This window comes from Hypomesus nipponensis, chromosome 10, assembly GCF_054491055.1.
Source record: "Hypomesus nipponensis isolate SF chromosome 10, ASM5449105v1, whole genome shotgun sequence".
In the NCBI taxonomy this organism is placed as follows: Eukaryota; Metazoa; Chordata; class Actinopteri; order Osmeriformes; family Osmeridae; genus Hypomesus; species Hypomesus nipponensis.
Window position 1 is genome coordinate 17,839,802 of NC_140370.1, and position 22,184 is coordinate 17,861,985.

The following is a 22,184-nucleotide window of genomic DNA, read 5'->3' on the forward strand; positions in this document are numbered from 1 at the left end:
AATCAACAACAACAATAAATAAAGGTTTGTTGAACAAGAACGACACATGCGTTATAAAATCGGGGGTATAAGGTGTATTGTGCAATATAACAATGGAACCATGGTCCACAAACACAGACAGAAAACGATACAAAAATATATTAAAACAACAAAAACATGTTTTTTTCCTCCAGACGGCACAGAGTTGAGAATTCCCACAAGGCTGTATTCCTGTCAGTTAGTCCACCCGGAAAACACTAAGCCTTCCCTTCAGTGAAATATCCCTTTTGATTAAAACACTTAATAAAACAGCTCCCTTTTTTATAAAAATGGGTGTGTATAGATATATAATCTCCCTTATTCATTTATTAAAAAATAAAACAATCAGACCATTAAAAACAAATCATAGTTTGATTGAAGCAGACATAAGCCTCTAATGATCATCTGAACTGATTCTAGTTTGTATGTTCGGCACTCAGACAAGCAGGAATGCCAGCAGCTTCTAGTACAGATACTCAGAGTTGTAGTTTCTATCTATAATGTGCGGATCCTTTCCCCTCTCCTGCAGTGTCTAGTGTTCACCTGATGGCCCCGCATGTCCCTCTCCTCCCAGGTACTGAGGAGTTTAGAGGTAGTTTGACTGACTGCATATCCGTACAGGTTGGGGTTTAGGGGTCAGGGGTTTAGGGGTCAGGGGTTTAGGGGTCAGGGGTTTAGCGGTCAGGGGTTTAGCAGTTAGTTGACCCCTTCCTGGTCACAGCTGTTATCTGAGGGGTCCGAACTGTCCCTCATCAACCCTGAGATCGACGGAGCACCTGCAACACACACACACACACACTATTTAAACAACAACATCAACACGTATAATCAAGTGTTTAAAGTTGTCGTCAGTTGTGTCATACTCACGCTGGGTTATCCTGATTGGCCAGATCATAAGCGTGCAGAGTCCCAGTGTGGCTGCGAAGGCCACGCCTCCTGTGACGATGACCATGACGTGGTGGTAGTACCACACACACGCCGCACAGCACAACTGCGTGCTGCCCAGGGAGACAGATCAAACACACATGAGTGCTGCACAGGTCGTCAAAACAGAACACACCCAGAAGCTGTCTTATCCAATCCAATCCCCTCCCCCAGCAGCACTCACTGGCAGGGGTGCATGGCCTGGATCAGCATGACGGCGGCTCCGTTGGACACCTTGTCAGTGAAACTCATGGCCCCGTAGACGAACGCTCCGCTTTGCTGCAGGACACACACACACACTCTCGTCACCTCAGGAAACATAGCGGGCATGCAGCCCACCTCCTACACACACACACACACACACACAGACAGACCTGACTAACCTTGATCCCTGACCCCTCAACCCACACTACTAAGCCTGACCCACCACAAGTTCCCACACTCACTCCTTCACTAGCTCACTCCTTCACTCGCTCACTCTCTCTCGCTCACACACACACACACACACTCACCGTCTGTTCACCAATGAGGTCGGCCGTCATGGATAGTGACATCACCAAGATGGTGGCTGACCCCGCCCCCAGCAGGATGGCAGCCCCGTAGATCTGCTGACCCATGTTTGTGTCCAGGATCACCCAATAGGAGAAGGCCAGCACCAGCAGGATGCCCACGATGTAGGTCAGCTGCCAATGAAAGGAGGAAGACAGGGAAATGCATGAGCCGTGTCAGATGGGGATGAGTATTCCTATGTTACATGATGTGAAGCTGTCTGGAGGTGGAAGTGAGAATCTAGGGTCTAATTTTTGAATTTGTCTCTTGTGAGACAGTGTGTGTGTGAGACAGTGTGTGACTCACACATTTGCCAATGAGCTTGCTGAGTGGCTTCATGATGAAGGAAGAGATGAAGCCACTGATGTACATCACCAGGGGAATAGTAGCAATGTATTTCTGAGGGGAAAGATAGGTGAGGGAGAGAGGTGGAGAGAAAGGGAGGTGGAGAGAGAAGGATGAAGGAGGGAGGTGGATAGAGAAGGATGAAGGAGGGAGGTGGATAGAGAAGGATGAAGGAGGGAGGTGGATAGAGAAGGGGAGTGCAGACAAAGAGAGGAGGAAGACAGAGAGAGAGAGAGGGGAGGGGGGGGGGGTGGAAAGAAAGGAGTGGAAATAAAGAGATATTTGTTTTACAGGAAATCAACATGTACAATGCTAAGTTAAGGAACACACAACATCGTGTGAATGTGTGTGAGAGTGTGTGTGAGTTACCTTGGGCAACATCAGTGAGTTGGTGAGGTACATAGAGATGTACGTCTGGGACAGGTTGACAATGAGCCTGGTGGTCATGTAGAGAAAAGCCACCTGGAAAGGAAGGAAGTCAAGATCAGGCCAACAGGATGCACCATGTTAGTACTCAGCTAACAGGAAGTTAGGGTAACAGGAAGTTTGGCTTTCTTGGTTTTTCAGTCTGCATTTTTTTTTTGTTCTCACCCCAGACAAAACCCAATCAGAGATACACCATTTTACTCGTACAATAGCAGGGATTACCTGGTTATGCTAGCTAGTTTGACCTGTTTGTCTAGCAGGTGTTACCTGGTAGAAGGAGGGCTGTTTCAGCCAGCAGCTCCATCGGAGCAGAGCCTTGGGGGGATGCTGGGGAGCAGGGATAAGCGGCCGGCGCTCTCCCTCTCCCTCCTCCTCCTCCTCCACCTCCCCCTCTCCAGCTCTCCTCTTCTCTCGCGTTCCGAGGTGGAACACAAGAGAGAAGAGAGCTCCGATCCCCAGGACGATCAGGCTCAAGTTCTACAGATCACAGAGAACACACAGCAGAGGTGAGGTTCTAGAACACACGGCAGAGGTGAGGTTCTAGAACACACGGCAGAGTGAGGTGCTAGAACACACGGCAGAGGTGAGGTTCTAGAACACACGGCAGAGGTGAGGTTCTAGAACACACGGCAGAGGTGAGGTTCTAGAACACACGGCAGAGTGAGGTTCTAGAACACACGGCAGAGTGAGGTTCTAGAACACACAGCACTCGTAAGATCTACAGGCCTCACACTGAGGCACGGTGGCTGTCTGGCCACACCCACTCACCCTGAACACAGGGATGTCTATTGGTCCGAGGGCGTCGCTGATGGAGGGGTCCCCTTCCTGTCCAGGCTGAAAGTGGAAGAGCAGGTAGGCCACGGCGAACACAATGATGTTGGCCACCACCGTGAAGGCATACCTGCAGCAGAGGATACCTGCCTGTTACCATGTTAGGCATGGAGGACTGTCACAGCAAACAGGTAAGTGTGCATGTGTGGCAGTATTTGTTTGTGTGTGTGTGTGTTTTTATGTGTATGTGTGTGCGTGCTCACCTGTAAGCAGTGAGCTCCACCTTGGCATGTTCACAGGACACCAGCTCAGGTATGAGAGACAGGTGAGAGATCTGCGTAGCCGCCCAGCCGAACTGGAACACCACGATGAAGGGGATGAAGTAGATTAGGCCCACCCACTCCGGGGTCGAGAGGTCACAGCCCAGGCACTGGTTAAAGATGAAAGGAAAGGACAGCAACACACTGACAGTACCTGGAACACACAGGGAGGGGTGGGGAGGGGAGGGGAGGGGGGGTGAAAATGCCTTTATTTCTTATCAACTTTTAAAAACATAGATTTTTCACACACACAGTGAATTTATTTTTTCAAAACTTTTGGGGGAAACTTACACACACACCAAGCTCAAACACACACATCAAATCCAGGACGTGAATTTCCTAGTAAAATAACTTCCTCATAAACACTAGGCTACTTGATAAACATCATTCTTCTGTGTGACATGATACTGCACTACATTTCCCTGTCACTTTATGCTCTTAATAAATACAGTGTAATGTACTCACCGACCAGGTGCCACGACTTTCTCTTCCCATATGACCCGCAGCCCGGGGTTCGGTCCGATTCGTAACCGATTAGAGGCGTGCACACCCCGTCTGCAATCTGGCCGGCTAACAGCAGGACACCAGCACTGGTGTTGGGAAACCCCAGCACGGAGTGATAGTAAACCAACAGGTAGGTAAACCACATAGATGCACACAGGTCGTTTAGAAAGTGTCCCGCGGCGTAGCTGATACGCCTGCAGAACGGTAAGGACCGTTCCGTGTCTGACATGTTGCTAAATGATGCCCAACTGAGTAGGCCTACCAAGCGCCAAAACAATCGCAGACTGCAAAAAAATCTTCTTTCAATTCCTCATTCTATCCCATGTAGGCGGCTCCTAACAACTCATAGCGAAACCAAGCTAATGGCAAACTAAAGCCACTCTGGTTCTGTCAAAAGGCAAGTCCCAGCAAAGAATGTTTCTCCCCTTTTGTCGACTTAACTAACTAGTCATCTTTCCAGTCACCTGATTAATGTCTTACTCTTACCGAGGCAATAAAACCTATTTCACGGGAGTAGGGGAAGCACAGGTTGTTCGGGAGTTCCCCGCTCCAGCGGCATCAGGACACGTTTCCTAACATCTGTCCCTGACCAGGTTGCGACCGAATGACATCCTCCCACCTTTTATTAAAGATCCCATCCTCCCGGCGTGTCCCCCATGTCTCTCCGGTCCCATGTTACCAAATAGTTATGTGAACAACAATAATGGCTGACAGTCACATGAAAAAACAAATGGACCAATAGCAGGCGTTGTGTGCGACTCTCACGTGATGACTTGATGACTACACATTTTTCCAGAGCCGGTGAGGTTGCCCGGGTCGGTGGGGGGAGGGGGCGGCTGAGTGAAAGCGAGGAGCGCCCGGTCAGCTGTGTGATCCTGACCCTTCACACTGTAGCCCCGCCAAGAAGGTTGTAACAAGGTTGTAATATTTTATTCACTCCACCGGAAAACAAGAAGTTCAAGGTGCAGAGACGAATATTCCGTTCAGCGTTTGTTTAGGAAATGTTATTGGTTCCCATATTTAATTAGAGGCCGCTGATTGGTCATCGGGGAGGCAGGGCTAACCCATGATCTCGAATCGATCTTGGCATCGTGAATGATGCTAGCAGAATGTATACACATTATTTAAAAAAAAAACATTAACCTCAATGACATTTACAGGTTGTGAATTAACAATTTCAGTACCGGACATTTCCGTTAGTTTGGGCACCCTGTAACATGAACCACTTCGGGAATACATGTCGATGAATTAACCAGTAGAGAGGAATAATGAGCAGGAAATGTCAGGACACCCGGAGGTCGTTAAAACGGGCTAGCGTGCGAACGTCCTGATTACCGACGGTTAATGTTTGAAGTCATGAAACGTTGACACAGCGCTTCTCTCATTTGCCAAATCGCCTCTCCTTACTACTTAATTTAGTCAATTAAAAGGCCAGAACAAAGGTAGGCTTACCCATTTCAGTTGAACGATGAGTTCTAAAACCGAGCACACTTGTCATCAACACATTACTTTCCCCCGCGACTCAGTTCAATTTAATCTCTACCAACTCCACGGTTGAACACATTTTCAACAACTGCACGCATCTCGTAGCCACTGGAAGTATTGGTTATATACTATTATGCTGTGCACTGATAGGAGTCCGAATACCAGGTTTAATTTCCGTGATGTCATCAACTAACAAGTGACATCTGAAGGCAGCTACTCTCCCTTGTAGCCCCCTCCCCTCCATCAATGATAAATGCATTAGGGGGATGATTGAGTGGGTGAGAATGAATGCATGAGTGGGTGACAGTGAATGATTAGGTTACAGTGGGTGGCTCACCAACACCTCTCAAACTAATCCCATAATTTTCCAGAAGACAAGAAGTAACTCAAGAAGGAAGGAGGGGGTTTCAAACATCATTTTAAATTACAAAATAAAGGAAAAGCATAGAATTTACATAGACATTTTTCTCTGGTTCCACTCCTGGTCCAGTTCCCTGGTTCTCCACCTGGTTCTAGGCCAGTCCCTGGTTCCTGCATGTGTGTCTCAACACAGCCCAGTTCTTCCTGCTCCACATGGACAGTTCAGTCTGTGTGTGTGTGTGTGTGTGTGAGGGAGCAGGGGCATAGTCCATGATATAGTCCACAGCCGCTACGGCCATAGTGAAGACCTGCGAAGCATGTGTGTGTGTGTGTGTGTGTTCCAGTTCGACAGGCAGGTGTGACACCCCCTGCAGTGAGGAGAGGAGGAGCCAGGCAGGGTGTCTCTGAGTGTCTCTACCCCTCAGCATTCCTCTGGGGGGGAGGAGTCCCTTATACCGCTCCTCTGCCTCTCCTCCTCTGCCTCTCCTCCTCTGCCTCTCCTCCTCTGCCTCTCCTCCTCTGCCTCTCCTCCTCTGCCTCTCCTCATCTGCCTCTCCTCATCTGCCTCTCCTCATCTGCCTCTCCTCATCTGCCTCTCCTCATCTGCCTCTCCTCATCTGCCTCTCCTCATCTGCCTCTCCTCCTCTGCCTCTCCTCCTCTGCCTCTCCTCCTCTGCCTCTCCTCCTCTGCCACCCAGGAAGACACTCCTCCCTCTCCTCATCCTCCTTTCAGGAGTTGCATATGACGCCTGTCCTTACTGGGAGAGGAGGAAGAGAAACAGGAGAGGGAGAGAAACAGGGAGAGGTGGAGAGAAGGGGAGGAAAGAGTGAGAGGTGGAGAGAAGGGGAGGAAAGAGTGAGAGATGGAGACAGAGGTAAGAAGAGAGAGTAACAGAAATAAAGAATGAGTGAATGACAAGTGAAAAACAAGATCATATCCTGTATGTTTATGTGTGTTTATATTAAGGTTTCATGTTTACACATTTCTGTTTAAGTGGGTATGCTCAAGTGTGAATGCTTCAGGTGTTATGTTTGTACATGTGCTCTGCGTGTCCATGTAAATGTTTAAGCGTGTGGTGGAGCCGACGGACAGGGGAGCAGCACCTGAGCTGGTGCTGAAGAGCATCTTCCTCCTCCTCCTCACTGCCTCTGCAGAGCTTTCCTCTTCCTCCTCTTAAAGAAACAGCAGCACCTGAAACACACACTGCAGGTCAGTGCTCTGCTCAACACTGGGAACACGACCTTCCTTCAGTTCTGTATTCATCTGTCAGCATCACACGTCCTTGTTGTGCCAGACTGTATCTTTCACAATAAAAGCATAACTCGGATTAGTATCCAGGCTCTGTCTCTTACACAATAAAAGCTTGTCATACTGTGCCACATATATTCAGGTTCAGGTTAAAACCTAATTTGATTGGATGTTTAAGTGTAAAGGTAGGAAGCAGGGCAGGTGCTAGGACCGATACTGGAGCAGGGTGTGTGATGTCACAGGCGTGCTGTCATGTGATTGGTTGGTCTCCTTACTTGGTGTCATCAGCCACCTCCACCTCAGCTTGGGCCGTGATTGGTGCATTGGAATGGCCCGCCGTGGGATCATCTGTATTCAGCTCCCCATTGGTCGAGCTCATCACCTGCAAGGATGATGGGAAGTTGAGTAAAAATATAATACCCCGCCCCACCTCACCCTCTCAAGCCCTGACCCTCACCCTCTCAAGCCCTGCCCCACAGGCACTACAGAGAGATCTGAGGCGATAGGACAGTTGGCAAGTCCAACTAACCAATCAGGGAAAAGGTTATAGCTGGTGCCACATTGCTGACACCTGACCTATCCAATCAGATGAGGAAAAGTACAAAAGGTGGGCGGGCTGACGGACTGAGTGCGTGTGATTGGAAGACGAAAGAGATCCTGTTCCTGACATACAGTCAGACAGACCTCAAGGACAAACAGATAGCCAGTCATGCAGATAGGCATGCAGTTAGCCACTGCAAGGCAGAGAAAGCCAGATAGATGGGGTAAGTCTGGTAGACAGGCAGGGCAGGGCAGACAAGCAGGTAGGCAGGGTAAGGCAGATAGACAGGTAGGGTAAGGCAGATAGACAGGTAGGGTAAGGCAGATAGACAGGCAGACAGGCAGTGGTCCAGCAGTACCTGAACAGAGCCCCCTAGCCTATCAGCTGTAAGATGTGACCCCAGGAGCTCCCTATTGGTCACTGGAGTAGGCTGGTCACTTCCTTTGGGTTCTGGTGACTAGCTCAATGGAGCAGGATAGGAGGGAGATAGGAGAGGAGGAGAGGGAAAGAGATTAGGAATAGAGATAAAGCAGAAACAGAAAAAGACATTAGGGAGAAAGAGTGAGTCAGGTTTAGGGGAAAGCCTTCCATGCAACAGTAGAGACTGGGAGAAGGAGCGTGAGTGCACGAGCATGTGAGTGCACGTGAGGAGTGCACGTGAGGCTGCTGGGTTGTGCTCACCTGGTTTTTGGTCTGCTGTTGTGTCTTCTCCCTGGTACTGGACTGCATGGGTGTGTCACCAGCCACTGGTCCAATAGGAGTGGGCTGGAAGTGATGTCACAGGAAGTGAGGTCACATGAAGTGGAACTCAGGAATTAACTGTTTTTTTGATCAAAAAGTTGTAATTAGTAGTAATCCTATGGGCACTCTGGGACTCTTCCTGGTATCACTTTGACCGTTTGAAAGAATCCTCAAAAGGATATTCATGAAAAATCCTCCACCCACAACTTTTCAGCAAAAAGCCATTTATTTTAATATAAAGGGGCAGCATGAGGCTGAAACAAGATGAGTTCAGTAGTGCCATGGTAACCATTGTAACCAGCAGGCAACTGGTCCGTGAGACTCACCAGGGTCTTGCCCACCCAGTCGTACTGGTAGTCAAACACGTAGGCGTTCCTGTTGAACAGGTCTGTGAACAGCTTCCTCAGGTAGTCATAGTCCGGCTTCTCAAAGAAGTCCAGCCTCCGCACGTAACGCAGGTAGCTGGCCATCTCTTCTGTAGACAACACAGCCATCAAACACACACACACGACACAGCCATCATAGGGGTAAAGGGGAGGGGTCACTGGTTGGGGCCACACACCTGGGTATCCCTCACACAGCACCTCGATGGGCGTGGCTCTCTTGGTGTCTCCGATCTTCTGGTAACGCTCCTTCAGAGTGTCTGCCTGGAGGAACAGGTGATACAGGGATGGATCAGGTGGAGGAACAGGTGATACAGGGATGGATCAGGTTGAAGAACGACAGACTAGTATTGAGTTTGACCTCTCACCTTCAAGCCCTGCCAGGGCAGGCTGCCTCGCAGGAAGTACATGAACATGTGACCCAGAGCTTCCAGGTCGTCCCTTCTGCTTTGTTCTACAGGAGCAGAAATAACAGATGAACAGCAGGGTCAGAGGTCGGGAGGGTCAGAGGTTGGGAGGGTCAGAGGTCGGGAGGGTCAGAGGTTGGGAGGGTCAGAGGTCGGGAGGGTCAGAGGTCGGGAGGGTCAGAGGTCGGGAGGGTCAGGGTTGTACCTTTGCCCAGGTGTGTGTTGATGCTCATGTAGCGTGCAGTTCCCGTCAGGCTCTTGTGCTCGCGGTAGGGGATGTGCTTCTTGGTCTCGGGGTCGATGTACTCCTTGGCCAGGCCGAAGTCGATGATGTGGATGATGTTCTGCTTCTTGCTCCCCGGCCGACCAGACAGGAAGTTCTCTGGCTTCACGTCGCGATAGATCAGACTCCTGGTGTGGGCCACTTCCATCCTGGAGATCTGGGGAGACAGGAGAGAGGTCAGGGGGGAGGAGGAAGGGGGAGAGGGGGGAGTGTGGGGGAGAGGGAGGGTGGGGGGGGGGGAAGAGGACAGGAAGGGGGGTATGGGGGCACAGGGGGTGTGGGCAGCAGGGGGGGGGGTGTGGGCAGCAGGGGGGGTGTGGGCAGCAGGGGGGGTGTGGGCAGCAGGGGGGGTTTGGGCAGCAGGGGGGGGGTGTGGGCAGCAGGGGGGGGGTGTGGGCAGCAGGGGGGTGTGGGCAGCAGGGGGGGGGGGGTGGGCAGCAGGGGGGGGGGGGGTGGGCAGCAGGGGGGGGGGTGTGGGCAGCAGGGGGGTGTGGGCAGCAGGGGGGGTGTGGGCAGCAGGGGGGGTGTGGGCAGCAGGGGGGGTGTGGGCAGCAGGGGGGGGGGGTGTGGGCAGCAGGGGGGGGGTGTGGGCAGCAGGGGGGTGTGGGCAGCAGGGGGGGGGGGGTGGGCAGCAGGGGGGGGGGGGTGGGCAGCAGGGGGGGGGGGTGGGCAGCAGGGGGGGGGTGGGCAGCAGGGGGGGGGTGGGCAGCAGGGGGGTGTGGGCAGCAGGGGGGGGGGGTGGGCAGCAGGGGGGGGTGGGCAGCAGGGGGGGTGTGGGCAGCAGGGGGGTGTGGGCAGCAGGGGGGTGTGGGCAGCAGGGGGGGGGTGTGGGCAGCAGGGGGGGGGGTGTGGGCAGCAGGGGGGGGGTGTGGGCAGCAGGGGGGGGGGTGGGCAGCAGGGGGGGGGTGGGCAGCAGGGGGGGGGGTGTGGGCAGCAGGGGGGTGTGGGCAGCAGGGGGGTGTGGGCAGCAGGGGGGGGGGTGTGGGCAGCAGGGGGGGGGGTGTGGGCAGCAGGGTACCAGCTGGATGGCGATCATGAGGACAGTCTTGAGGCTGAAGGTGCGGTCACACAGGTCAAACAGGTCCTCCAGGCTGGGCCCCAGAAGCTCCAGCACCATGGCGTTGTACTTCCCACATGGCCCAAAGTAGTACACCTGGGGCACGCCCTCTGGACACACACACACACACGCAGTGTTACTGTGTGTGTACACACACACGCAGTGTTACTGTGTGTGTGTGCAGTGTTACTGTGTGTGTGTGCAGTGTTACTGTGTGTGTGTGCAGTGTTAGTGTGTGTGTGTGCAGTGCTAGTGTACAGTGTTAGTGTGTGCAGTGTTAGTGTGCAGTGTTAGTGTGTGTATGCAGTGTTAGTGTGCAGTGTTAGTGTGTGTATGCAGTGTTAGGGTGCAGTGTGTATGCAGTGTTAGTGTGCAGTGTGTGTGTGTGTGTATGCAGTGTTAGTGTGCTGTGTGTGTGTGTGTGTGTGTGTATGCAGTGTTAGTGTGCAGTGTGTATGCAGTGTTAGTGTGCAGTGTGTGTGTGTGTGTGTGAGTATGCAGTGTTAGTGTGCAGTGTGTGTGTGTGTGTGTGTGTATGCAGTGTTAGTGTGCAGTGTGTGTGTGTGTGTGTGTGTGTGTCAGTGTTTCCTCACCTGATGCCCCCAGCTGCTTATAAAATCGATACTCCAGGTGGAGCTGTGGAGCTCTGGATTTGATTGGTTCCTGGGGAGGAAGTGGACAACATGAGCACCATTGACCCGTCACGCTGATTTGTAGCCAGGGCCAATAGAAGTCTTGATATTTGGATGTTCACATCCAAATAAACATAAGCCCCTCCCACAAGAACAAAACTACTTTGCATAAATACAGGCCATTCCTTGACTCTGATCACCAGAACACTTCTGGTCCTTGATCTGCTGCTGTACTTTCAACATGTGTGTATAAAAGGGTCTGCTGAACGAATAAAGATGAACATTGTAATTTTCAAGTCCAGCAAGACCTACAACACCAGGCCCAGCTGCAGCCAGTCTGGATACCTACCAGCTGCAGCCAGTCTGGATACCTACCAGCTGCAGCCAGTCTGGATACCTACCAGCTGCAGCCAGTCTGGATACCTACCAGCTGCAGCCAGTCTGGATACCTACCAGCTGCAGCCAGTCTGGATACCTACCAGCTGCAGCCAGTCTGGATACCTACCAGCTGCAGCCAGTCTGGATACCTACCAGCTGCAGCCAGTCTGGATACCTACCAGCTGCAGCCAGTCTGGATACCTACCAGCTGCAGCCAGTCTGGATACCTACCAGCTGCAGCCAGTCTGGATACCTACCAGCTGCAGCCAGTCTGGATACCTACCAGCTGCAGCCAGTCTGGATACCTACCAGCTGCAGCCAGTCTGGATACCTACCAGTTTGATGGCCACGTATTCGTTGGTGTAGAGGTTCTTCCCCAGGCGAAGCTCTCCGAAGTTCCCACAGCCGATCTTCTTCCCCACACGGAAGTTGGGGCCGACCATGAGCACCCCGGAGTTCCCAGGGCCCCGGCCCCCGTGAGACCTGCTGCTGCCCGTCTTGGCCATCCTCTTCCCCTCCTCCCCCTCGGCCTTCCCCCCTCCTCCTCCCCCTCTCTTGTCAAAGTCCATAAGCTTGTGGTACCCTGGCTTCTCCACTGTTACTCCACCGCCACGCGGTCCTCAGGAACCACTAAGACTCCTACGGGAGGACGGAGACAGCCAGGAGAGACTAGCCGGAGAGGGGAGGGGCAGGCGGAGGCCAGTCAGACAGACAGGTGTGGCAGACAGACAAGTGTGGCAGACAGACAGGTGTGACAGACAGACAAATGTGACAGACAGACGGGTGTGACAGACAGAAGGGTGTGACAGACAGACAGACGTGACAGGCAGACAGGTGTGACAGACAGACGGGTGTGACAGACAGACAGACAGGTGTGGTAGACAGACAGGCGGTGCTTGCTTGGGTTTGGATGTTAACCGAAGCGACAGATCAAATGCAGCTGAGGCCGGCAGAGCACAAAGGAGAGCTGAGCTTCCTGCTGGAGTGTCTCTAAAATAAAGAGTCTCTCTTCAGATGAGCTGGTGTTTCACCAGGTGTGCTGGTCTTTCTGACACTGTTTGACAATTATGTCAAACGGTCTTGATGGCTGTTCAGGTGGTCTCTCTGTGAAAATTTAGGTCTTCTGAGGTCTCTCTCTCTCTGTAAGTCTCTCTTTCGTGGTCTCTCTCTGTCTCTCTCTTTTCTAGGTCTCTCTCAGTCTGTCTAGGTAAAGCAGTTTTCGGAGGTGTGGTCTGGTCTCAGTCTGCTTCCCCCCGGCTGTGTCCCTGTTCCTCCAGCGATGTGCTCCACTCAGGCCCGGCAGGCCTCACAAGCCCTCATCCCCTCCTCTCTGCAGTGGCTCTCTCACAGGACACGCTCTGCAGAGGGCGTGTCTGCACCTGCGGGGGCGTGTCCAAACGTCAGGAAGTGTGGGGGTGAGCAGAGGGAGTGTCTCTCACAGGAAACCTGGAGGAAGAAAAGGGGGAGAGGAAGGGATGGAGGAAACGTGGAGAGGGAAAGAGGGATTGAGAGTGGAGAAAGAGAAAAGGGAAAAAGTGCCATTAGGTGGTATTACATCAAGTGATATCCTATCCTGTATGGGATTTTGAAATTCTAATAGTTCCAAAATATTACATAAAACTAGTGCTATGTACAGTTAAATATTTGTTTTCTGTCAACCCCACACATTTACACAGCTAATACCACCACATCCTGTTAAAACAAAAGCATTCTTGCAAGTGAACGCACAGCAATGAAATAACCTGGCATTCTTTCACTAGATAACAGCTAGCTATTACCTGCTCGCACAAGCCTGATATAGGGCAGTGGTCAGCTGCAGAGCGTGTCACAAGCAAGTTAGTAGCTAGCCAGAAGTCAATGTAAACTAGGACAAGACGGTTATTAGGCTTTCTCCATATCTGAGAAAAACAGCTAGGCTATTAATAACATCAGCCATAGACGTTCCAACAAGATGCAGTGAGGCCTACTTATATTCAATTACTTTGCTGGCAAAACAAGTTATGTTGCTTATTTGGTAATCTAGCCACTTCAAGTTCATCTCCGTATTAGCCACGGTGAACAGTATGTCGTAGTCAATTAAACACCGCTTCAGCCATGTCAACCCGTTCGCAATTACAGGAACTTGCGAGCCAGCCAACGTTAGCAAAATATTCCCAACTAGCAGCAAGTTAGCTTACTAAAGCTGCTACGTTTCTGTTCAGAGGAGGCCTTGAAGTACACGAATATTACCATATTGACATCCCAAATATTGACGAGCTGATAACGCAAATGGCAATCCAACCCCTAACAAATACATGTATTAACACCCATCCAACAAAATGTATGACAGTCACCTATGTTTCGAGCTTGCTAGCGCTATATCAATTTCAGTAAGTTACTAATTGAGTTAGTCTAGCTACTGATAGCTTCCTTTTTAGCTTTCTACTAGCTACCTAGCTAGCTTGCCAGCTAGCATTTACGACAATCTGCAAAATGTTACTCAGTTGATGTTTCACGCCAACATAATAAACTATGATGCTACTTTAGATACCTGGCTACCAAAAACGACATAGCTAGCTAATGTTAGATTCGTGTTTGAATTAACCAGCCGTCTGGCAGGCAATGTTCTCGATAGCAACAATCTGGGATAGCTAGCTAGCTGGGCTTCCTTCGACGAGAAGGGGGGATAACCCGTGGTAATCCGCAGCTAACGTTAGCTGCATAGCTTGCTAGCCAACGTTAGCTACGGACAGAAACGACCATAACCAAGAACAAGCCCTAACACAAACAAAACCCACAAACATATTGAAATGAAATAACAAGCGTTGGAGTAGTAAATGGATTGCATACTGCTCCGTTTTTCTTTTCCCCTTTTGGTGAAACCACGCCAGTCAGACGAACATTGTTCGCTCGACACGGTTCATCTCCTAGTACTCGCGGTGTTGCTCATTCTGCGTAACTTACGTTGGGGAATATTCCTGGATGCAGACTGGCACATCTAAGGATACTAGCTAGCTAACTCCGGTTGGGGGGTGGTGGAATAAAGTGCTATAACTAGCTACAACAGCTTGGTCTACTTGGCAGTTTAAAAGAAAACTATTTTCTAAATTCTGATGTCATCATTATCATGGCAAAGACAAACATGTGTTACTGGACACCTCTGTATTTACTCCCTTATATAGCCTACTGTAGATAAAGGCCGTTTTGGGCTGACTGGTGAAGACAAATGTTTATGAGGGTGAATGTTGATGACAGTTGATCCCTTCCTGAGCATCTTATCCTTGCTTGAATCTGATGTAAGGAGCGGATGTTATTGGTAAGTTTATCAGAAACTGTATCTGCTGACAAGTCTGACTACTGGACCGTTTTGATATTCAGGACTTCCTGTCAGCCAACCTCTTATTTCCTTTGTACCTGTTTGGCTGTAGGTGCTGACAGACAACCAGACACACAGGACACACATAGAGACAGGCGTACTATTAAATAGACGGACAGACAGACAGTTAAACGGACAGCCAGGCAGACAGTTAAACAGGCTGACATATCCTAAGGGTTAGATTTAGGTTTGACCATGATCCATGTGTTGGTCTTATTCTCCATGCTGCTGGGGCAGGAACCAGGTGCGTATCTACAGCTGGTTGTTTTAGCCTTGACATTTTTATTGTAACGTGTGCGTATGCATGTGTTCATGTGTGTGTGTGTGTGTGTGTGTGTGTGTGTGTGTGTGTGTGTGTGTGTGTGTGTAGTAGGCCTTGCAGGAGGTTGTGTCACAAGGGTTTCCTCTGAGGCAGGAGAGAGGCAGGTACGGGCTGGTGACTCTGTGACTCTGAGGTGTGTGGGAGGAATCACTTCTGCTACATGTTCTCGGTTGGAGCCATATATGTTCTAAATGTTCTATAAGTTCTATATGTTCTTTAAGTTTAGCATTTTTTGTAGTATAAGAAATCAGGTTCTATAAGTCACTTTTGGGCTTGATCATTAGACCCAGTCGTACCAGACATGACTTCATTGTTATCTTAATATCACTATTGTATTGCAAAATGTAAACTAATGAAATTGTGTCGCGTAAGTAACGTACATGAATGGCATTTTCCCCAGGTGTAATTTCAGTTGTCTGCAGCCCAGCCAGGCAGTCCAGTGGTGGAAGGGAAGAGTGCTGGTGCTCAACACCAGCAGCCCTCATCCAGCCCTCAGCCTCCCCCTCCACCTGCCTCACGTCCGGCCCAACGACAGCGGGACCTACAGCTGCCGTACGGGGAACGGCACTATCGCCCTCGGTTACCCTGTCAACCTCAAGATGATAGGTATAAATGCTACCTAATTCTCCAGATGTTTGTGCCACATACCAATAGGTTGCTGTGCAGGAGCTGAGAAATACCTGTGCTCTGGTTGGTTGAACTACCTGTGCTCCTATGCTCTGGTTGGTTGAACTACCTGTGCTCCTATGCTCTGGTTGGTTGAACTACCTGTGCTCCTATGCTCTGGTTGGTTGAACTACCTGTGCTCCTATGCTCTGGTTGGTTGAACTACCTGTGCTCCTGTGCTCTGGTTGGTTGAACTACCTGTGCTCCTATGCTCTGGTTGGTTGAACTACCTGTGCTCCTATGCTCTGGTTGGTTGAACTACCTGTGCTCCTATGCTCTGGTTGGTTGAACTACCTGTGCTCCTGTGCTCTGGTTGGTTGAACTACCTGTGCTCCTATGCTCTGGTTGGTTGAACTACCTGTGCTCCTGTGCTCTGGTTGGTTGAACTACCTGTGCTCCTGTGCTCTGGTTGGTTGAACTACCTGTGCTCCTATGCTCTGGTTGGTTGAACTACCTGTGCTCCTATGCTCTGGTTGGTTGAACTACCTGTGCTCCTATGCTCTGGTTGGTTGAACTACCTGTGCTCCTGTGCTCTGGTTGGTTGAAGCCACACTCAGAAGTTAAGCTTTTCACACTTCTTTTTTACAGCAAAACAGTCACGGGCGTTTTGATAATTTACTATTTAGTTAAACATCCTCGTACGTAGGATTCACTCTGTAACTGTTCTGCTCTGTTGTGATTGGGCTCGGGGTGTGTGAGTTGATGAAGGTTGTGTGCTTAGAGTTGGATGGTTAGTTCCTGTTAGATGGGTTTAAGTCAGAAGCTGTCATCAGATGATCGCTCTTGTCTGCTTCCTGTCTCAGAAACCACCTCTGAGGGGCCCTGCAAGATGTGTCAAAACCAGACCTCTGGTCAACCCCAGGCCTACGCAGGTGAGAATTACTGAGAGGTCGGAACTGTCACCTAAGAGAAGGCCCCTCTCCCCCCAACACACACACACATTCCTCTCACACACCTAAACCCTCCCTGAACAGAGCAACGGATCTCTCTCTCTCTATCTCTCTCTCTTTCTCTGTCTCGCTCTATGTCTCTCTCTTTGTCTCTCTCTCTCTGTCTGTCTGTCTCTCTCTCTCTCTCTCTCTCTCTCTCTCCTCTCTCTCTCTCTCTCTCTCTCTCTCTCTCTGTCTCTCTCTCTCTCTGTCTCTCTCTCTCTCTGTCTCTCTCTCTGTCTCTCTCTGTCTCTCTCTCTCTCTCTCTCTGTCTGTCTGTCTCTCTCTCTGTCTCTCTCTCTCTCTCTCTCTCTCTATCTCTGTCTCTCTCTCTGTCTCTCTCTCTGTCTCTTTTTGTCTCTCTCTGTCTCTCTCTGTCTCTCTCTCTTTCTCTCTCTCTCTCTCTCTCTCTCTCTCTCTCTCTCTCTCTCTCTCTCTCTCTCTCTTTGTGTCTCTCTGTCTCTCTCTCTCTCTCTCTTTGTCTCTCTCTCTCTCTCTCTCTCTCTCTCTCTGTCTCTCTCTGTCTCTCTCTCTGTCTTCTCCTCAGGGATCCTGGGAGTCCCCTTGGTCTGGTACTTGCTGTTTAAAGCTCTCCTCTTCATCATCACCACTCTGACCATGTTCCTAGCATGGAGAACTGGCTGACCTCTCATGAGCACAAGGTTTTCAACCTGCACGCTGGATTTGACCATATTCTTTGCTGTATGTCGGAAGTGCTAGAGATATACAGATATATGAATAGCTTGGGTTTACTGGATATTGATTGCATGATTACAATCTTTAAATAAACCTTGTGTGTTTTTAGATTGAAGGCTCCGGTTATTCTAGATTCGCAGAAGCAAGACATTTGAGCGCGTCATAACGCACGATTATTGTCGCGTCATAATAACTGATTGATATTGCAGTGTATTTGACACCGATCAGCGTTGTCGTCCGGAATCTACTCCAAGCAAAACATTTATTTTACTGATAAAACCCATCTCTGAAACCAAATGGCGTGCGTTGTCTGAAACAACCGCGCGTAACGGCCGGCACAACCGGTAACTGCAAGAGCGCGCCGGGGTGATGTTCGCCACCGCCACCGACTACCTCGGATTCCGCGTCCCGAGGCACGTGCTGTCACCGGGCCGGTGCTTCGACAGTTTAATCGGTTTCCAGATCTCCGTGTGTCTCCTCTCCGGAGCTCTGATCCTCTGCTGGTTGTGCAGCCGGTGCAAGGAGCGCCATGGGACTTCCGTCAGCGAGGTGTGGATCCATATCGTAATATATTCATTTTAGCAAGCGCTTTCATTAAGTCAACAGTCACTGCAGATGTTTTGCCTGTTTCATGTTTTTTTTCTCTCAATCTTGAATTTGGACAGAGACAAGTGTCGCACGAGGTGGACATGTAAGTTGACACTAACGAGGCTATCAAATGCGTATTTGTCACGTGGAAAAACATAAATTATGTTACATGATGGGGTTCAAATGAGTTAAAAACTGTTTGTTTTGAATAAAGTGTTAATCACCCTGTCACCAAAGCTCATTAAGCTCCGACTGTAGTTATTATTGAAATAAACCCTGACGCAAAGCAGCTGTCTGTTGTCCAGAAATAACAGACCGTAGAAATGCGTAATGCGTAAACAGACCAATCAGAAACGAATATTCAACAAAGCTGTGTAATAAAAAGTTTGTATTAAAGGCATATACAACACATCTTTATATTCTAATATCCACTGTATTTGGGGGGTCAGGGAGGAGAGGGTGAGGCTGCACCACAGCTGCCTGTGTTTCCAAACCCTGCTGGAGCTCCAGAAGCTGCTGCCAGCGGCTGTGCTTGGCCCCACCTTGGATCTCTCCGTCTGGGCCTGGGGGTCTGGGGAGTCAGCCTGTAGTGACGGGACCTCGAGGGGAGCTGGGACCATCAGGGGGCACTGGCTCCAGCACCAGTGGACCTCGCCTTCGGCCCCAACGCAAACCCTGCTGGCGCTGCTTGGCTTGGGCTGGGACCGAGGCCCCTCCCCCCTGGGGCCCTCCGCCCTGCAACCCATCAGCCCCCTGGAGCCAACCTCCTCTGCCTCCACTTGCACCTCCTCCTCCCCCCTCCCCTCAGCCCAGGAGAGGGGTGGTTTCCTCCTCCTCCCCTCCCTCCTCTCAGCCCAGGAGAGGGGTGGTTTCCTCCTCCTCCCCCCTCTCCCCTCAGCCCAGGAGAGGGGTGGTTTCCTCCTCCTCCCCCCCCTCCTCTCAGCCCAGGAGAGGGGTGGTTTCCTCCTCCTCCCCCCTCTTCCCTCAGCCCAGGAGAGGGGTGGTTTCCTCCTCCTCCCCCCTCTCCCCTCAGCCCAGGAGAGGGGTGGTGGTGAGGAAGATGGCCAGCCTGTTCTCCCTCCAGCGCCGGACAGCAGACAGTCATCCCACCCTGCTCCAGGCCAGACCAAACCGTCTGGAACCGGACTGGACCGGCCCAGACCAGCCCACAGTGGACCGGTCACTGCCCGTCCAGATGTTCCTCCAGGGTCCCCCCGTACCCCTGCTCTCCCAGGAGGTGTGCCAGGTGCTGGAGTCTCACCTCCGCAGGAAGCGGAGCCAGAGCCTCTGGGGTTTCCCCTGCGTGCTCCACCAGTGCCTGGAGCAGCTGCTGCGGGCAGGAGAGGAGGGGGGGCCGGGGAGCACAGGAGACGGGCGGGCTGGGAGCCGTGTGGGGAGTCTGAAGTGTAACATGGCTGCTGTACCAGGCCAGACCGAACCAGGCCAAACCGGACCAGTTCAGAGTAAACCAGTTCACAGTGAACCAGTCAGGAAGCAGGTGACCCTAGTGAGGAGGAAGAAGCTAGAGATGAAGCTCAGAATCAGAAACCTGGAGGTCATACTGAGCCAACTTCCCCGTCGGGTCATCCAATCACATCAGGCAGCACTTGCGACCTCGGTCAGACAGCCAGTCACATCTGGGCCCCGCCCCCCTCTGCTCCGGAGGAAGGAAGTGATGTCAGTAACCTCACCCAGAAACTTCTAGAAGGTGGGAGGTCAGGGTTCAGGTCAGAAGTTTGGAGGTCAGGGTCCGATGAGCTTTTTTTGTCCTCACCTTCACGCTCACCTGCAGCCACAGTGCTGGATAAGGAGTGGTTTTCACCTGAATAAATGGTTTTTCATTTCACTGGACGGTTATATCACATTTTGTTTCTTGTACAGGAGTTGGTCTGAAATAACTGTTATTTTGTGTTCTATTAGGGTAAAGGTCAAAGGTTAAGATTTAGGGGTCGCTGCTAGGTTGGGTTTGGGGAGATTGGTCAGTCTAGCCTGACGTTGTCATACTCATAATTCTAGTCAGAATATGAGTCTGATAACTCTCCGTTGGGCTGTGACTACGGGGCGTGTTTCAACCGAACTCGTAAAACAAATGCCTCTACGCTCAATTGGATAGACCTACAACCAATCAGAGCAACGTAATATTTTGTTTGTTGAAAACGAATTCAACCCAAGGGCTCTTTCGTGACGTTGTTGATTACGTTACTGTTGATCATCTGTCCATCATCGTATAAAGCCCGCCCTGGCAATTTCATTGGTCCCCCCAGATTCTGGTTTTATGTAGTTGTTCCCAATACCAACTTTTTTTGTGGGCGGGAAGAAGTTGGGCTGGCAGCCAGGCTAGGGTCTGTCACTTAACTACACGGAACACAAATGTGGATGCAGTTTATCATGTCACCACCAGAGGGTGGTGTGTGTCATGTGTCAAACGGCACAGAGGACACATCCTTGCAGAAACCTTCTATTGGTAATTCTGGAAATTTAGCAACAAGTGTGCAGAGAGACCCGTGTCAAAAAATATGATTTATTTATGTAATGTCCAACACATCTAAACATTTCAAACGGGTCCGACCCTTGTCATAAACCTGGCAAACCAGGCAAATTTTGTTCGAGCGTTTGTTTTGAAAATAGATAAATAGTCCACTTCAACTGCGGTATAAGTCTACAGTTTGTGTACTTCTGTATTTGCCACTGATATCCTGCCTTTGTCCGCGGGTTTATCAGAGATCTGGCCAGATAACAGTTACTGAATACCATTGACCACTGACCATTAAGAATACCGTTGTGAATTACTGCTTCCTGTTAAGACGAGGGTTGGCACAGCAACAGTGGTTGACAGGAAGTGCGCCTGGCGTTGATTCTTCTTCGGTGTTTGGATGGCCTCGAGCTGATAAGAGAACGAGGCGTCATCAGGTGGAGTTCGAAATGAACCGCTTGAAAGAATCCCGTACAAAACGTTGTGACAATAGCTAGCGGGAGGGAGGGAGAGACGGCGTGTGCTTTTGTCCTGGCTCTTTAACTGTTTGTGCATTGCACCGGAAAACCCCAGGCTATGATCCCGTAACGATGCGGTCTTTCTCAGAAACCGACGAAGAGAGAAGGGAACTGCGATGTAAACACGTCTTTTGCAATCTGTTTATTTATAATCTATTGTTAGAGTGACCCGGGCTGGGAAACATCTCTGTGTCTTTAGGTCAGCAGTTCACTGTGAAGATCCAATGTTGAAAACTGCCTCTTTTTATTCAAAAATTATTTTGTGAGGGTTTGTGTTTTTTTGAGGGTTGTGCAAACATTCCAGAGAACTCCCAACAGTTCAAAACATGTCTCAGTCAAGAGTGTGGTTTGGTTCTGTGATGATATCATCACATCATCACACTTCATCACACGAAGCCCTCTGTGACATGCTTGCGTGTAAAAAGGTCTATACAAATACATTTGATTTGATTTGATGATATAACAAATTACAATAAAGCTAGCAACTTCTTAAACCCAACCAACCAGACATCCCAGGATAAACAGGATGACTCGTGATAGCACTGTGAACATAATAATACCATAGCAACAGTAAGACAAGAGGGATGGGCCCCTATGAGAGACAGAGCAGTGTTCGTCTCCTTCCTGTTAGACAGGTGATGGAGAACAAGGCCTCTCTACAACACACACACACACACCGAGACCAGACATCACATCTCAGACACACTCCCATACAGTTACTTGCACAAGGGCCGATCCAAGCCTTTATGGGGCCTTAAGCAGAATTGATTTGGGGGCCCCTATGCGTCGCTTTTTATTTTAAAAATTAAACTGTTACATTTGATCTTGGGGGCCCTCTGATGGCCACGGGGGCCCTAAGCAGCCGCTTAGTTCGCTTATGCCTTGGGCCGGCCCTGACTTGCACTGATGAGGTCAGATTGGTGCACAAACTGTGTGTGTGTGTGTGGTGTCCGCAATTATCTGCCTTCGTGAGAAACCATGTGTTTATGATGTTGTTTTAACCCAAAGATTACCTTCAGAGGATGAGCAGGGAACAACTTTTCTCACCCGCAAACATATCTTTTCAGACCCGCTCTCCTCTCTCACAAGCACGGGGGAGGAGGCAAGGGGAGAGGAGAGCAGAGGGGAATGGAAGGGAGGAGAGGAGAAGGGGGGATGGAGAGGGGGAGGGGATGAGAGGCGGATAAAGAAAAGAGGAGGGGACAGGAAGTAAGCTCCAGAACAGGAAGTGTGTACAGGCCTTTATAAACTCCCGTATTCAATG

General features: G+C 50.5%; 4 protein-coding genes across 11 annotated transcripts; 2 read left to right on the plus strand and 2 right to left on the minus strand.

The window, feature by feature from the left end:
* Window positions 1–51: 51 nt before the first annotated feature.
* Window positions 52–4,567, minus strand: LOC146272121 (major facilitator superfamily domain-containing protein 12-like). Its single transcript, XM_084707816.1, has 10 exons — window positions 3,819–4,567; window positions 3,297–3,507; window positions 3,031–3,163; window positions 2,530–2,739; window positions 2,206–2,298; window positions 1,798–1,890; window positions 1,455–1,625; window positions 1,127–1,221; window positions 886–1,016; window positions 52–794 (listed from the first exon to the last, which is right to left on the minus strand). The coding sequence occupies exons 1-10, from the start codon at window positions 4,084–4,086 to the stop codon at window positions 715–717; spliced, it is 1,485 nt and encodes a 494-aa protein (XP_084563942.1). The 5' UTR covers window positions 4,087–4,567; the 3' UTR covers window positions 52–714.
* A 1,173-nt stretch (window positions 4,568–5,740) lies between these two features.
* LOC146272122 (casein kinase I-like) lies at window positions 5,741–14,449 on the minus strand. 5 transcript variants are annotated; one of them, XM_084707818.1, is made up of 13 exons: window positions 14,317–14,449; window positions 11,709–12,819; window positions 10,957–11,026; window positions 10,325–10,473; window positions 9,229–9,463; window positions 8,985–9,070; window positions 8,796–8,880; window positions 8,560–8,708; window positions 8,174–8,257; window positions 7,851–7,949; window positions 7,227–7,333; window positions 6,807–6,894; window positions 5,741–6,460 (listed from the first exon to the last, which is right to left on the minus strand). In XM_084707818.1, the coding sequence occupies exons 2-12, from the start codon at window positions 11,940–11,942 to the stop codon at window positions 6,843–6,845; spliced, it is 1,350 nt and encodes a 449-aa protein (XP_084563944.1). In that variant the 5' UTR covers window positions 11,943–12,819; window positions 14,317–14,449; the 3' UTR covers window positions 5,741–6,460; window positions 6,807–6,842. The 5 variants fall into 5 exon arrangements, with proteins under 5 accessions (XP_084563944.1, XP_084563945.1, XP_084563943.1 ...); XM_084707819.1 differs by having other exon boundaries at window positions 8,560–8,705; window positions 14,203–14,322; XM_084707817.1 differs by having other exon boundaries at window positions 14,203–14,322.
* LOC146272123 (uncharacterized) lies at window positions 14,335–17,449 on the plus strand. 4 transcript variants are annotated; one of them, XM_084707825.1, is made up of 6 exons: window positions 14,335–14,668; window positions 14,781–14,972; window positions 15,099–15,183; window positions 15,451–15,656; window positions 16,520–16,588; window positions 17,193–17,449. In XM_084707825.1, exons 2-6 carry the CDS (start codon window positions 14,924–14,926, stop codon window positions 17,288–17,290), a joined length of 507 nt encoding a protein of 168 aa, XP_084563951.1. In that variant the 5' UTR covers window positions 14,335–14,668; window positions 14,781–14,923; the 3' UTR covers window positions 17,291–17,449. The 4 variants fall into 4 exon arrangements, 1 of the variants encoding a protein (XP_084563951.1); XR_014767162.1 differs by having other exon boundaries at window positions 14,473–14,668; window positions 15,099–15,154; XR_014767161.1 differs by lacking the exon at window positions 14,781–14,972 and having other exon boundaries at window positions 14,473–14,668.
* An 89-nt stretch (window positions 17,450–17,538) lies between these two features.
* Window positions 17,539–19,759, plus strand: LOC146272124 (uncharacterized). The gene is made up of 3 exons (XM_084707823.1): window positions 17,539–17,890; window positions 18,007–18,032; window positions 18,379–19,759. The coding sequence occupies exon 3, from the start codon at window positions 18,990–18,992 to the stop codon at window positions 19,632–19,634; it is 645 nt and encodes a 214-aa protein (XP_084563949.1). The 5' UTR covers window positions 17,539–17,890; window positions 18,007–18,032; window positions 18,379–18,989; the 3' UTR covers window positions 19,635–19,759.
* The last annotated feature ends 2,425 nt before the right edge of the window (window positions 19,760–22,184 follow it).

Bases quoted from the DNA above. Each gene is read 5' to 3' on its own strand.
- LOC146272121 (XM_084707816.1), bottom strand. From the start codon at position 4,086: ATGTCAGACACGGAACGGTCCTTACCGTTCTGCAGGCGTATCAGCTAC. The intron at 1,222-1,454 runs GTGAGTGTGTGT...TGTGTCCTGCAG, and splicing joins ACCTCATTGGTGAACAGACG to CAAAGCGGAGCGTTCGTCTA. The intron at 795-885 runs GTGAGTATGACA...TGTGTGTTGCAG, and splicing joins GCCAATCAGGATAACCCAGC to GTGCTCCGTCGATCTCAGGG.
- LOC146272122 (XM_084707818.1), bottom strand. From the start codon at position 11,942: ATGGACTTTGACAAGAGAGGGGGAGGAGGAGGGGGGAAGGCCGAGGGG. The intron at 8,709-8,795 runs GTGTGTGGCCCC...TGTTGTCTACAG, and splicing joins GCTGTGTGAGGGATACCCAG to AAGAGATGGCCAGCTACCTG. The intron at 6,895-7,226 runs GTAAGGAGACCA...TGTGTGTTTCAG, and splicing joins GAGGTGGCTGATGACACCAA to GTGCTGCTGTTTCTTTAAGA.
- LOC146272123 (XM_084707825.1), top strand. From the start codon at position 14,924: ATGATCCATGTGTTGGTCTTATTCTCCATGCTGCTGGGGCAGGAACCA. The intron at 15,184-15,450 runs GTGTGTGGGAGG...CATTTTCCCCAG, and splicing joins GGTGACTCTGTGACTCTGAG to GTGTAATTTCAGTTGTCTGC. The intron at 15,657-16,519 runs GTATAAATGCTA...TTCCTGTCTCAG, and splicing joins TGTCAACCTCAAGATGATAG to AAACCACCTCTGAGGGGCCC.
- LOC146272124 (XM_084707823.1), top strand. From the start codon at position 18,990: ATGGCCAGCCTGTTCTCCCTCCAGCGCCGGACAGCAGACAGTCATCCC.